Below are 16,080 nucleotides of genomic sequence, written 5' to 3' on the forward strand. Positions count from 1 at the left end.
AAATATAATTTAAAATTGATTAAATAATAATTCATAGTATTTATAATAACACAATATCCCAATATTTGGGTTATATTTGAATATTAAAAAAATTAACAGGCTTTTTGTCGACAACAATTTAACGATATTTGTATGACACTGGAGTTGAAGTAAATATACCTACATTTATACGGTATTTATAGCAGCCATTCAAATCAGTTTCCACAGTCGTAAGCTTAATGTTAATGCAATAATTAGGTATTTATATTGTTTCGGACAACTGAGTTAATAAACTATTTTCAAGATGAACGCAGAACTTATCGTCATTGCGGTAACTTTTCTACTTTATTGTATTTAATTATAAACAAAAATTGTACAAACTTAAGCATACGATTTAACGTTCATATAGATTAGTAAATACATAACGAAACATTAATAAATTATTTTGATAAAATTAACTTCCAGCAGAGGCCTGTGCGTCACATACCTATTTATTATCTATTTTTCATGTCAACTTTTTTTCCACACTGTTACTCCTATCTTGTTGTTTTTTAAATCTGATGATAAACTCTCTATAAAGTATTGAATGTTGCGGACCATAACAATAATTTATAAGAACATAGTTAAGCTTTTTTTTTTTTATAAGTATTTTTAAATTTTATTTTTATCAGCCCGAGAATAGCTTCTTAGAAAAAAATGTTTCCAATTATTTTGAACTGTAGTCGATGTTTTGTGTTAACATTTAGATGATCGCATTATTTCAAAATGCGTTGGTGTACGCTGAAGACACTAAACAACCTATCACTCAACCTCTTGTAGTTTGTAAGCTGTACGATTCGTTAAAAGGGGTTTGTACTTTCTCATTGAGCGATTTCGGCGCAACTCATCCTGAATGGGGACAATTCAAATTGGCTGCCAACAATTACACTGTAAAACTGTTTCTCTATGGTCAAAGTCCTGATGACAATAGGTATGCTGCGGCGACGAATGCCCTGAATTACTTGAAAGAAACGGTCAACAAGTATGGCGAAACACTTAGTACAGCGCAAATACAGGACTTCAAGAAACAAATTGTCGAAATACAAGAAAAAAAAAATAAACAGCATACCGAAGACTGTAAAAAATTGAATCAAGACAATCTTGTATGTTGATCCACAATAACTATGATATATATTATGCTATTGTATTCCAAAAAAAAAAAAAAAAATTAGCGACGCTAATAATAATAATTATAATATCATTGAAAAGCAATACACTCTATTTTGTACCAATATTTTTTAATTACGAAATTTACATTACCTACCTTAATTTTACTTATTAAGAGATAAGTACTATTTTTGAGATTATACTAAATTAATGAGTATCACTATTCAATAGTGAAACCCCCATTGTAGAAATATACGTAATAATAATTATCCGTTGTCCAATTATAATATATTTTCATAAAATGCTGAGTTACATAATATATAATTACCTACTCATCTTCTTCTACATCTATATAAATCTATACCTCTGCTCATATTAGTCTTAAAAGGTCAATGTCAACAAAAATGCCGTACCATGATTAACAAAAATAAGTAAGATCACTAAACAGGCAAATTAAAATACATTTAAGAATGCGTTAAAAAAGGGAAAATTAGAAAGTATAGCAGTGAGTACTACCAATCAACATTGACAAACCAAAAAGGGATTTTAAGGGACCCTTTCCTCTAGAAGGGATATCAATTTTTTCTTTATTTCACTTTTTCAAGCAACGTTTTTAAGGATTTAAGTCTGAAACATAGACTGAATATATATCTAGAATGGAACAATAATATTATTTTAGATTTTACTTTATTGGTTCTATTAGTCCGACTGAATGTGAAAAGGAAAATAAAAATAAGAAAAATAACGATCTTTATCAATTTTATTTTTGTAAATCTCAATATATTATTTTTTTAATAATTTCTACTCGATAATTAGGTGTTGTAGGGATGTATGAAATAATCACTTTACCACAATTTTAATTTCACTAAATGACTTACAAGTTTTGTATTTGTATTTTTCAAATCAAATTGACTTTTCAAGGTTTCAAACGATACTACGCTATTCAGCTGTGCACATAAAATAATTAGAACGTAATATTAAAATTAAATATTATCTAAGTAAACAGTTAATTTTGATAAAAATGCATAAACACTTACCTAACTAACTATTAAAACCCTAAATAAAAAAAAGGGTTATAATTAAAAAATCATAATTGCAAATTAATCATGAAAAAGTATTTATTGGTGTAATAAAAACAACTTATTTTTTTTATTGCAATGATTCACTGTGATACTCAGATATTTACCTAGGTATAAATGGGCACGCTATAGTAAAATTCCAAATCAGTTTTTACAATAACTGTTGTCCTATATATATTTTATTTTTTTATTGGTAGTTTTTTCCGAGATGAATGCAGCACTTTTTATTTTTGCGGTAAGTATTATATTGGTTATAAATTTTACAAATTAAATTGAGAAAACTGAGAAGGTAGGCACTGTTTTTACAATGATGTGTTTTTATTAATTATTATTTTTTTGTGCCTGGACCCAAAAGTGCCCGCAGCTGAAAATTTAGGGGAGGGGCCGTCTATGATTTTGTAATAGATTTATAAATTTGGAAAATTGGATCTATAGTTTTAACTTGCAGAAAAGCTAAGGGGAGAGTTGTTTCTAGGTTACTAGAATTTAATTAAATCAACTTTCAATAGTTTTCAGAAAAATATTTTCATTATATCTACCCACTGTTAAATTCAATACACGGGTAACAACGGCAATAAATTATTATAACTGGACTGACTACCCTAATCGTATTCGGGTCATTCCATGCCAAATAACTTAATGTGTGTAACGAGTGAATTTTCTAAATGCCTCAAACTTAGATATCCTATGCAAATGCAAATAGTTACATAAAATCGAAAAATTGACTTAGAGGATGCTAATATATTCCGCAAATTTGTTGTCAAAAATCTCTTAAGTTCACGACACGATATCAAAATGGAACTTTCACTAAACAATTGTAATTTAAGTGTTCTTTTTTATAATAATCATTTTTTTTCTCAAATTTTTAAGTATTAAATAATTAAAAATAAGAAATTGTCCACAAAAAATTATGAATCAAGAGAATTTAATTTGATGTGTAGCAGAATAATTTTTTTTTAAATTTTGACCTTGAGTTGGTATTAAAATTTAATGAAATTAATAAAAAATGTCGAATATGTTTTTCAATTTTTAGCTACAAAAAATGTTTTGAAAAAGAAAACTTAAATTACAATTGTTCAGTGAAAGTTTCATTTCGATATCATAATTAATCATTAGGACTTTTCTTGGTCGTGAACTTAGGGTGTTTCTACAACAAACTTACGGAATACTGCATCGCCCAAATCCAAAAAAAAAATATTTTTCTTCACTTTTTTTATTTTATGGAACTATCTGCATTCTGCATAGGATATATAAGTTTGAGGCATTTAGCAAAATCCACTCGCACACACATCAGGTGATTTTGAATAGAATGACCAATTTACACTAATACTAAAAATATTGATATTGCTTGTATATCTACAGATACACATCGAAGTGTTTATTTGAAAGTGATTTTATCACTTTACGGTATAATAATTTCTGTGGAACTATGACCTCCCCTTCCCCAATATGCTCCGTCCGGGTTTTCTTTCTGACTAGTTAAAAATAAATATATAGTTAGAAGGAGAGGTAGAACGAAGAAGAAGCTGCTGTATGTTATAATAGTGAGAAAAGTAGATAAATGGGGCGAGGAAGATAAACCTATTATAATTAAAAGTGGATACGACTTGAACAAAACCCACTGGGGTTTTTTTGTGGGAGGATGGGATTCGGGTTTTTTCGTCAACCCAGATAAGTAGTTTTCTGCACTGCTATTCATAGGCGCAATTTTAAATAGCTTGGATGCGCTTAGCACCCCTAGTTTTAAACTTACTACCTCAAACATTATTTGTGTTTCATACCATAGGTAAGTGATGATGGGTATTCGTTAATATTTCCTAATGCTAATCCCCCCACCCCTATTCTCGATTATTTTAGCGAAATTGCGTCCCTTCTACACTTACTCTATGGTATGTGTGTGTTTTTTGGTTCATGATGTAATACAGTCAAGAGCGGTAGCGTTCCAATGAACTAAATATATTATGTTATGCTGGTTTTAAAGGCAATCGCGTTGGTTCAACACGGATCGGTTGTCGTGGCTGAATATGGATTTGGCCCAAATGAATGTACCAGATTCGATACATTTAACCAGGTTTGCGATGAAACTTTGGCCGCTTACGCTCTTAATCATCAAGGAGACTTTAATGAATTGACAGGCGCAGTGGCTGACTGGATAGCAGCCCAGAAGGCTAAGGACCCGGAGAACCCAACTGCGGCACAAAACAAAGCATACGACCAGGCTTTTAACAACTTGGTGACTGTCATCAATGTTCATAATAATAAACAGACGCAAGCACAACGCTTAGCAGACGCTAATGAAATGATCGAAATACAAAATAAACAAAAAATAGACGGCTGTAAAGATTTAAAGCTAGATGATTTCAATTGTCCTATAACGCAATAATAAACTAATATGCATCTAATCGAATTCGGAAACTATTAGTTGCTTTAAAACTAATAATAATATAAAAATATGAAAAAAGTCTACTCGGTTTTGTTCATTTAACTATTTAGTTTGTATGATTTTTCAATTAGCGCAAAGTATTTATACATATAATTTAATTGGAAATGAGCGGTTTTCAAGTAGTTTTACATGGGCAATACTTAAGAAAAAAGTGATTATACAATTTTTTTTTAAAGTTTCAAGGTCTTATTTTTAACTTATCCATTTCTTCCGTTTCTTGAAAAGTAGCCGAAGAACCCGTATATCTTTATAGATATACGAGATGGAATCAGACCATCCGAAATGGTCAACAACTTTGGTCTAAAAGGTCAAAAAGACAGATCCCTTAACAATACTATTAAATCAATTTAATTTTTATCCTGCTGTCGCATTTCGAAATATAGATATAACGTAAGTCATAATCATACACATAATTTAGGGTGGTTAACCATGCCGGTTGTGCTTAGCACTTTAAACTGAAAGAATTGAGCTGAACGCATTTCAGTCACTACCTTCCTTATCTATAACATAATGGTGTTGCAAGTTCTGTGGTTTATAATTTGTACAATATTAAGTTGTAGATTTAACAACAAAGTTTCTTACAAGCAAACATCAAACCTAAAAGCAACGGGTTTGTTTTCTTAATAAAGACGAAAACATAAACCTTCTTAAGACCCATTTATAGTGTTATTGTTGCTTTTCCTGTGGGTAAATATTTGGTTAAAATTGATAATGTTGTTATGAAAGCGTTTTAAGTGTTAACTGTTTAGTGCATCTGTGTGCTTTAACAACTAAGATGGACAGTTAAATCCTTTTCCAGTAACTTTTAGATTAACGAGTAACTCTTATTATGTTTTAACGTATTAATTTAAAGATCGATATTATATTAACGGTTACACAGCAAAGGGTCTAAGCGATTATTCTTATACAACTTTAGATCAATTGGACGTAGGAAAATGTGCTTCATCTATGCTCAAAAACAACTGTGACCATTATTTATTGAACAATTTAATCTTTAAGTTTACTTTAAGAACAACAAATAAATAAATAGCGAAACGACTTAATAATTTGTTTTTCTCAATAAATAGGGTCTAAATGACAATGATAGGATTTATGTATTTAAAATATTAATTTATATACAATATTATTATTAAAATATGTATTACAATATTATAAAAAAATCACCAAAAAACATTTTCACAGTTTTCCTAAAAACTAAAATAAATGTCGATTGGACCCTTTTGCCTTGTAATCATCAATATATACTAAAATTGTAAAAATGACTAACTTTTTCTATGAACCTTAACATTTTTTTACACACAGTTTACAGCTGTTTGATATTGTAATAAAAGGTCATAAATCCGGTTCAAAAATAGTCTTATATTCATATAATTAAACCGTTAAAATATCATTGGTATATAACGTTCACAAAATCATACTAAAAATACAATTTATGGTTTAATATAAACTTTGATTATTAAAAAAAAATCTCATTTAGTAATCATCAATAAAACAAAATTTACCGGTAGTTTGAAATACTTGGTCAATAATATTCAGGGAATTAAAATCAACAATCAATTTGTGTAATACATAAATATATATATTGCCCCATTACATGAAATACTTATAAACTATACAAATAGCAAATAGACACTAAAAATGTATTTCTGAATCTATATTATACGTACATGTACCAATTTTTTTAATAAAATAAAAATATACAATAATAAAAGTTAGTTATTAAATTTAAATGTGATAATATAAATACGCCCCTTTTGGTAAGCAACTAAACCGATACAACAATAATTAGTAAATAACTAATAATAAAAACAATAGCTAATAATATCAATAGAGTAAATTATTAAAAATAATGAGGGTTTAGAACAAATTCTAAGTCATTATTTTTGAAAAAATATTAATTATATCAAAATAATGGTAAAAAATGATAGAAAGAAAAAAGTGGCTATTGATTAAAAAGAAAACATTTTTTTTCTAATATGTGACAAATTTTTTTACATTTACGTATTTTTTGTGACTGAAATGACGACAGTACAAGTAGTATAATACATAATGCACCAGTATTAAAATTATTCCTTTATAGAAAATTATTCTACCACAAATAATTTAAACAGTTGTCGATAAAAAAACAAAATTTTAATTTTTTTATTTTAATATTAAATCTTAAGATAACAAATTAGGAGTTTTATTTAACTTTATGGCCGTAGTGGCCTTGGTTATAAATTATAGTTCTACAATATATTTTATGTGATTATAACAGTATACTAATATGAAATAAATCACATCAAATAACTCACGCCAATGGTTTATACTTGTAATTAGCAAATTTAAAACTGTAATTGCATTTTTGTAGCAAGAAAACGGTAAAGAATACATAGAAAAAACGATGAAACGATATAATTAGTCATACAAACAGTTAGGAACAATTTATTTTGTGAGAGTTACTTATGTGATGGGTTGAAGTTCTGAACGTTCACACCGTAACGGTATTACACATTCTACTACCATAGAATTGCATATGATATCGTAAGCACATCTGTTTTGATTGGCTGTGGCACTAATAAAAGGCAGCGGAAACAAAAACGCGAAAATAAAATTTTTAGTTAACGACCGCAATAGCGCTTGTTGCCAACCCAAATCGCCGCCAGGCGACAACACAATGACATGAGGTGGCTGACCTCGTAAATGGTAAATTTTCTCGGCGTTTACAACCGTTATGTTTAACAGCATTTTACCAATCGTCGCTCCACCTTCGAATGAATTTCCACTTTGCAACCAATATATCTGAAATAAAATATATTATATTACTAATTTCTGAAAAAAACATAATAATTTGAGATAAAAATACTATGACACTTAATTTCAACTTGTATATTATGTTTACCTCGTATAAGCAAACCACTAGTCGATGAGTAACTTCAAGAAATAATAGCTCAGATGTCATTTCTACTGCTGTATCGTAATCCACGTTAAAGTCATCTTGCATTATGATACTGTTATATTTTGTGAAGTTTCTAAAAATATTTAAACGAAAAATAGTTATAAAAAAAAAATGTATTAGACAAATTACATTTTTTTAAAATTTTAAGACGGTTAATAGTTAAACTATTTTTCTTATAGTTCTTAATTACACTGGTTTACATGGTTTAAAACCAAAGCAGCCAAAGGTCTTTAAAAGGTAATTAATAGCGCTGATAGCAAATCCGCATACATGGCTGAGCTTTTTTTTAGCAATTGGTATGTATAAATTGTGGTTTTATTTGTAAAATATCAAAAAATTAGAAATGGAATGCAGTGGAACGAGCCATTCGTATTGTTTTACATTGGTTTCTCTTGTAAGAGACAAACTATAATAGTTGAGCATTTCTTCATTCCATAACCTATTTAGTTTCTCTCAATGAAGAAATCTGGTGTTACCACTCTTCTTACTCATCGCTCTATCGCCCATTTTTCTCGGAAAGAAATCCTGATTGGGTTATAGAAAACGGATATTCGACAACAACGGAACTCCAATTTTACAGTAATTTTTTAAACGATAAGCTATATATTTCCCTTTAGTTGTCATATTAAAATGTACGTACAATTTCTACGATATCTGCTGTAAGTTACTGTGACAACTTAATGCAACCAATAAACAAATTTCAAAAATCTGACCTGATGGCGAGTCACGACCAACGTAATTGGAATTGAAGCGTAAAAAACACATATGTATTCCCGGGTCTATAAATTGACTGTTATTTTGTACATCTGTGTTATTATAACTAATTAAAGAATCATGCAAAACACCTTGTAAGATATGTTTTATGTTTTCTAATGTACATTCGAAAAACTGATAAACATTACCTTAAATGTGTTTTGCAAAAATGCCATAACATTATTTTTAAAGGAATAAAGTTTAAGCCATTTTTTACACACTCGTTATTTTCTTCAAAAAATCCGCCTTGTGCAGCGTAATTTTAAAAAGGCTGTAATCAAAACTAAGAAACCAAATTTTCACATAATACAGACAACACCATTATCTGTGCTCTATCTGAATAATTAATTAATTAAGAAAGGACTTTTTTAAGAATTATATAGCGTCGGTTGTATAAGATATGTCGAAAAAATATGGATGCTGGAGCACAGATAACTTTGTCAGGTATAATATGTATGAATATCTTTCTTTAGCTATACATGAAGCCTGAAAAATATTAATCCGCGCAAAGCAGTTAGTTTTGATGGGCAATTTTTTTTTAATTTATCCTATAGAAATGACTGTGATAGTCTGACAAAAAAAAATGGCAATCAAAAAAGTATCCTCATTACTGTATTAATAAGTATACATTATAGTTCAAACTCTAAATTAAAATTTTAGCCGAGTTTTGACTTAAAAAAATAAAAAAATTTACTTTTGTGCGAGTGGCATTTTTTACAATAAAGAATAAAAAATGTAAGCAATTTTTTTAATTATGAAAGAAAAAAGTTTTGCAACGTAAACCGAAGCTAGCTATCATTACTTTAAGGAGGCACCTGGAGTCTTTATTTGATAAATTAATTTAAAAAACATTAAATCAATTTTTTTTTAAACTTTTTAAAAGAGAAACCTTTAAATATTATCCTTGAAACATTATTTAGCATATCATTAGATTGGAGGGTCGTGAATTACCACTATCTATTTTTTTTATGAAGTATAATAAATGTTTATCAACAATTTTAGTAAAATAAGTTTATACTTTGGTCGCAAACAATTTTCAAAATGTACTGAATTTTAAGCTTGTTACACCAGCACCTTATATACAAAAATGGCAGAAAATATTAACATAATGAAAAAACCACAATACAGTTTTTACAAACCAAAACTTAAAAAAATTATATTTTGAAACAAGGTTTGCATAAAACGTATTTTTACTTAATGGTGTATCGATAAAATATATAAATTACATTTTATGCAACTTCCACTTGCCTTATAAATAAATTCATTTTTTCAATTGAAAAATATATGAAAATGATATAGTATTATATGTAATGAATATATATTGAAAAAATATTTGACGAAATGAAATAAAATGCGAGTTATAATTAATAATGTTGTTTATGTCTATTTTGCAAAAAGACCTGCTTATTCATTTTTGCGGTTCTGCCGCAGACATATAAAAAGGAATACTTGTACAAAGTATATAAAACTGTTAACATTTTGATAAAGTTGGTGATGGTTATAATTAAAAAATTGAATTTTATCAAAAATTTGTAGTTTTAGTTAAATAAATATGGTAAAACGCCCCATAAATACAAAAGGTAACTTACATTTCCAAAGAATCAATAGCCAAATAAGCAACCAGGAATTTAACCAGACTTAACAAAATGAAATCAATAAACTCTGCTGCAAGACGCTTCCACAATGATGGTACTCGACACGTGTAACCTATTTCAAATAAAATCTCGGTTAATGTATGTACGAGAATTTGACTTGTGTACTAAAAATTAAGAATACCATTAAAATAATGATTGCGATCGACCTCCGTTTGCTGAGCAGATGCTTGTCGAGGTACGTTCTGGTGAGGCGTTGCAATCTTTGGCGGCTTCGGTTGTTGAATACTTTGCAATGTCTCCTTTTGCAAATGATTGTAAAATACCTGATAACTGTTCACAGTGGCTAACCATGAACGTAAGTGGTTAAAATATTCTTCTCTTCGTTCTTTACTGGACTTTTTGAAGTTATTTGCATCGTTCGGTATCGAATCGCCATTGTCAGATGATTTCTTATCCATTATTTTACGCAATTAACACTCCGGAATCTTAAGACAATCGAAACGATAATATTAGTGCGAACACGTCGTTCGACAAAATCTACTGGAACGTACAATAAAATACTTTATTAACAATGTGAAATCAAATAAAATCATATGCAAAACAAAATATTAAACACGTCTTTGAAAGTTTCGCTAATATTGAACGAGCATAAAACTAGCAATTCCATTCTAGCAATTTGTGATAACGATTTTCCGTATGGACCGCCGTGGTGGGTTTGCACACTTACCACGAATGTTGCATGCCACGACATAAAATTATTCCGACATTGCTTTATCAGTCATTTGCCACGAATATAATCTACTTCGAACATTATACAATTGCTACGATTAGACGGTTAGTCCGAATTCAACATATTCCGGCATCGTAAAGTAATAAAATAAATCATACAACAGTTAACCCGATATTGTTATACCACGAAAGTATTTTACTTCGACAATACATGATAAGAATACTTGACCACCGAGCACCGACTATTATGATTGTATTATGAAAATATACTATATTATATTATTGTCAGTATTTTACTCATTATTTACTTGGTATTTTTACAGTATTTTGTCTTAGATTTACACATTTAGGTGTACAGACAGGGAAATTACAAATTACTATTTAAATAAATGTTGTCACTAGTACTGCCGGCGGGCCGAATGAGTTAATTTCTATAATGGGCCGAACACTGTCCAGCCCACCACTGAATCCAACTCTACAAAAACATTTTGGACTAGCTACTGATAAATTTAAGGACATAATTTTAATGTTAAATTCATTAAATACATTTTATAGTATATTTTTCATTAATTATTATCAATTGCACATTATAATATACAATATTTTTTTTTTATTATTGGTTAAAAAATTATCTTATTTTATCTTATCATATTATTATTAAGTTATAAATTAAAAACATTTATATTATGCTGTTAAATTTCTTGACTTTTCGAGATTTGTTTTTGTTGATTAAAAGTGACACAAGCCATGAAATTGATTTTCATCTTTTATATTGATGTTATGTATCAAACATTTATTCAAATATGTAATTAATTAATTTGAACGAGGCATGGTTTTTAGCAGTATATACTATAATTGATTTTTTGTCATAATAGAACACGACACAAAGTTGAAAACTTCCCAATGTTACAGATAATTATAGAAATTTAAAAGTTGGGTTTTATGAAAATATTGAAAAATAAAGAAAAACTAGTTTAGTACTAGGCATAATTGGGTTTTAAATTATTATCATTTCAATACGGAGATCGTAGGTAAAGTAAGTTCATTTAAAGTGCAAAACCAACATTCACAACGCCAAAGTGCTCTTGCTTATTTTCCTACAATGTATTAAATTTAATTTCTAAAATATGCCTAATTTGTTATGATATGTAATCTTATATTTAAAAAAATATTATTTCAATATTTCTATTTCTACGACAGTGCAAATATTAATGGATAGGGAACACCCTTTACAATTCATACAGAAAACAGATGTCACATATTCTAATACAATAATATGGCTGAATTGAATATTATAAAATGTAGGTAGGTCAGTAAACCTGTCGGATTATTGTGAGTTACTCTCAATCAATGTAATGTAATAAAGAAAACTTCCTGTAGGACCGGTATAGTTAAAAAGTGTACTCGCCGGGGGTTATATTTTTAATATTTTTCCGTGGGACTTGGCTATAACAGAACGGTAGCGATAGTTGTTCGGTGACCGCCGCGCGGCGGTGGTATCGCGTTTGCCGGGCCGCGGCGATGGGTCCGTCGCCGCCGGCCGGGCAGTTGTGACGGTATATGATGCGGCCTCTAGCGGTAGATATTATGAGATTTCTTAGGTGACCAGTCGGTAACCACTGCAGTCCAAACGGAAAATCGTTATCACGAATTGCTAGATTCATACGGGACGCGATATATATAATGTACATTTTATAATAAATTATAGAATTTTTATGAAATATATGTATACATATATATATATATATAGGTTTAGGTTAGGTTTAGAATAGATTAAGAATAGGTTTAGAATAGATTTAGAATAGGTTTAGAATAAGTTTAGAATATATTTAGAATAGGTTTAGGTTAGGTTTATAATAGGTTTTGAATAGATTTAAAATTGATTTAGAATAGATTTAGAATAAGTTTAGAATAGGTTTAGAATAGATTTAGAATAGGTTTAGAATAGGTTTAGGTTAGGTTTAGGTTAGGTTTAGGTTAGGTTTAGGTTAGGTTTAGGTTAGGTTTAGAATAGGTTTAGAAGAACAGATTAGAGAATAGGTTTAGGTTAGGTTTAGAAGAATAGATTTAGATTAGGTTTAGAATAGATTTAGAATAGGTTTAGGTTATGTAAGGTTAGTTTATTCATAAAAATTCTCTTTTTCATAAAAATTCTATATTTTATTATAAAATTTTTATTTTTCATAAAAATTCTATATTTTTTTATAAAAATTCCATTTTTCATAAAAATTCTATATTTTATTATAAAATTACTAAATACATAAACATTTTATTTTTTATTATAAAATTACTAAATTTTTTACAAAAATTCTATATTTTATTATAAAATTTCTAAATTCTATAAAATTTCTAAATTTCATAAAATTTTTATATTTTATAAAAATTATATTTTTTATTATAAAATTTCTAAATTCCATAAAATTGTTATATTTTATAAAAATTCTGATTTATTATAAAATTACTAAATTGCATAAAAATTCTATATTTTATTATAAAATTACTAAATTGCATAAAAATTCTATTTTTTATTATAAAATTTCTAAATTTCGTAAAATTTTATTTTTTATAAAAATTCTTTATTTTATTATAAAATTATAAAAGGTCTATATTTCATAAAAGTTTTTTTATATATTATTATTATACATATAGTTTTGCACATTATTGCATAATATAATACTCGTAATTGTTGTATTAGATAAGGTCTACCTGTATAAACGTATCAGTTAGTAATCAGTTATCACGTTAGTTATGTACTGACCCATCGCCGTATACACAACACTACGTTCATTCAAATTGTGTTCATAATTATTTTAGTGTTTTAATAAATAATGAATATTTTGTTTAATCGCAGTAAACTTGACGTGTTCGAGTACATTATCATTTAGACCGACCTTAGCATTATTATTTATTGTTACAGAACAATTATTTTTAGTGAAAATCGACTTTTTATCTAGAAACAAGCTCGTCAACGGGTTAACGCACAGTCTTGTGACTTGCAGCTCTTCCATCTGTGGCCGGTAGCGCCGGCGGAGACTGAGGTGCGCTTACACATGTGTGTGTATACTATAATTGTGCTGTGTGTGTGTGTGAATGGTTATTTTGGGACGTCATCGCTAGATTTGTTTACGACGATCCCTTTTCACCACATGGATATACTTATCATGTCTGTATGTCAGTGACTTAACGGCGCTGCGACCATACGGCAGTATAGTGTGTTCGGCCAACGTGTACAAACAGCTACGCTGCCGCAGTGCCACGACCGTCGCCGTCTGCTGTGGCGTTATTTTGCGTTTGTCGGTTTTTTTTTTTGGGGGACTACTCAATATACGTGTAGAAGCATATATATATATATATATTTTTTTTTTTGTTCAAATCTTAAAATCAGTCGCTTGTCTTTTTTTCAATCAAATTCAACTAGATCGACGACCAGTGATAGCCACAATGCCGCTCGTACCGGTAAAGCACACGCCCATCGTCAAGATCAGAAGAACGGATAACGCCGGTTTCTATTTCAACCCCGGCTTCCGACCGTTTGTTATTGATGGGTAAGTCCGGCTGTGCAATAAGACCTACATTTTAGGGGGTGCTAAAATTATGTACACCTGACTAAACATAATTCTTAGGTATCTTCAAACCATTAGATATAAAAGAAAATATTTGAAATAAAAAATATTCTAAAAAAAAATAATTGAACAAAATTATAACAAATTAAATTATTACAACTTTATGCGTACAAATCAAGGATTGTGGTTTAAATTTTGGGGTGCCCTAATTTTGAGCCTGGGGGTGCTTAAGATGTGCACTATTTGTGCATATGTAAGTAGCGTTCTTTTGTTTGACAGTCCGCTAGTAAAGTCGAAAGATATAATGTAGTGACTTAATGTGACATAATCCCTTCTTCACAGTTAGGTGCGTACATTTAATTTAAGTTGAGGGGGAGGGGCTGACTCTTGTACAAAAAAAATCAAGTGGAATACTTCGGTTTTCACCGAATCTGATAAATTTTAATATAATCCCAAAACTACAGAATCTGACGTCTTAAATTTCCATTATGAGGAGAGAATTTAACTTTCCAATTACAGCCTGATATTTGAGTGAATTTGACATGCTGAAAAATATCAAATGAAATTGGATCAAATATTTATAAAGCTGAACAAATTTGAATTTGGTCCTCTGTTAGAACTTATTCAAATAAATATTGAAAAGTTATTGGGATTGAAAGCTGACGGGTTTTAAGGAGTTTTATGTATGCAATGTGTAAGAAAAAAGTATTATTTTTAACTTATATAATTTGTCTATGAGTAAAAGCCATTTTTGTGGTAAAAATATGCTTTTCATATGACAAAATTAGAGTTTTGATTAATTCAATTTCAATTCTACTAAAGTATAAGAAAATGTTGGGTTATTTACCAAGTTATGTTGAAAACAGAATTTTATTTAAAAAACTAAATTTGTTTGTAATTAAAAAAATTGAATAATTTTTCTAGAATTAAACGATTTTTTTTACATCAAAAAATAAAAAATCTGTTTGCTAAAATAACCTAGTAAAATATTCAAAGAAATTATTATATGTTTACAGAGTTGAAATTGTACTATCTTAAGTACTCATTGCGAAGTCAGAATTTTTGGTCTTCAAAACAGACCACCTTCAATCTCCTTAATTAATGTTATATTTTACAATACGAATTTAAGAAAAAATTTAATTTAAAAAATCAAATTATTTAAATAATTTTCAATACATTAACAGGTAATACTAATATATATTATATATATATATATAAGTATAATGAATCCTCTTTCTGTCTTATGTACACCACCTAATCATGTCAGGGGGGGGGGGTAATTTAAGCTATATCCTTCTTGTTTAAAAATATGAATTAATTAAATTTAATTAAACAAAATTATTTTTTAGCGGGTTGATATCGTCTTACTTAATTCTATCTCACGTAACTCTTTGCTAGTTTTTTTTTTATAGACAATTGGCTTTTACAACCATAAACTTAAGCAGAAACCAGGGTGATCCAAGTTAAAAGTTGTCTAATTCCTAGTATTAAGGATATAATACAATTGTTTTTTTTTTCATTTTTTTTATAGTGTTTGATACATTTTAACGTGTTGTGGATGTTTATTGATTCGTTTTTGAGGCATTCGGTTTGGTTATTTCGTGTACGGCTTCTGTTCTTTCTTTATTAAATTGTCGGGATCCACTGTAGATTTTAAAACACAACAAATATGGCACATACATTTCGAATTCGTTACTCACCGTATTTCATAAGTGTTTTCAAAGCAGAAATACATAATGTGTTTTGGCGCTGTACACCTACTTCGCTAATGACAAAATGAGTTCATTAGCCTACTTTACATAACACTACTTTACAGAAAACTGTGTTGAACAATACAGATTCATTTTTATCGATT

General features: G+C 28.8%; 4 protein-coding genes across 4 annotated transcripts in view; 3 read left to right on the forward strand and 1 right to left on the reverse strand.

Moving 5' to 3' along the window:
• The first annotated feature begins 212 nt into the window (after nucleotides 1-212).
• On the forward strand, nucleotides 213-1,274 carry LOC126837117 (uncharacterized). The gene is made up of 2 exons (XM_050570923.1): nucleotides 213-310; nucleotides 726-1,274. Exons 1-2 carry the CDS (start codon nucleotides 284-286, stop codon nucleotides 1,128-1,130), a joined length of 432 nt encoding a protein of 143 aa, XP_050426880.1. The 5' UTR covers nucleotides 213-283; the 3' UTR covers nucleotides 1,131-1,274.
• A 1,081-nt stretch (nucleotides 1,275-2,355) lies between these two features.
• LOC126837118 (uncharacterized) lies at nucleotides 2,356-4,794 on the forward strand. Its single transcript, XM_050570924.1, has 2 exons — nucleotides 2,356-2,439; nucleotides 4,186-4,794. Exons 1-2 carry the CDS (start codon nucleotides 2,413-2,415, stop codon nucleotides 4,585-4,587), a joined length of 429 nt encoding a protein of 142 aa, XP_050426881.1. The 5' UTR covers nucleotides 2,356-2,412; the 3' UTR covers nucleotides 4,588-4,794.
• Nucleotides 4,795-6,362: 1,568 nt separating this feature from the next.
• Nucleotides 6,363-10,612, reverse strand: LOC126837114 (protein FAM8A1-like). Its single transcript, XM_050570918.1, has 4 exons — nucleotides 10,115-10,612; nucleotides 9,928-10,045; nucleotides 7,529-7,658; nucleotides 6,363-7,428 (listed from the first exon to the last, which is right to left on the reverse strand). The coding sequence occupies exons 1-4, from the start codon at nucleotides 10,389-10,391 to the stop codon at nucleotides 7,090-7,092; spliced, it is 864 nt and encodes a 287-aa protein (XP_050426875.1). The 5' UTR covers nucleotides 10,392-10,612; the 3' UTR covers nucleotides 6,363-7,089.
• A 3,196-nt stretch (nucleotides 10,613-13,808) lies between these two features.
• The window catches only part of LOC126837107 (calpain-A-like), a 43,184-nt gene continuing 40,912 nt past the window's right edge, over nucleotides 13,809-16,080 (forward strand). Inside the window, exon 1 of the mRNA XM_050570905.1 lies at nucleotides 13,809-14,207. Coding sequence (XP_050426862.1) covers nucleotides 14,104-14,207 — 104 coding nt within the window. The 5' untranslated portion in view covers nucleotides 13,809-14,103. The remainder of the gene's footprint in view (nucleotides 14,208-16,080) is intronic.

Source organism: Adelges cooleyi, unplaced genomic scaffold (genome assembly GCF_023614345.1).
Source record: "Adelges cooleyi isolate 19-005CV unplaced genomic scaffold, UGA_ACOO_1.1 ACOO_flye_CR_arks_rails_tigmint_CR_PRNA_247, whole genome shotgun sequence".
Taxonomy (NCBI): domain Eukaryota; kingdom Metazoa; phylum Arthropoda; class Insecta; order Hemiptera; family Adelgidae; genus Adelges; species Adelges cooleyi.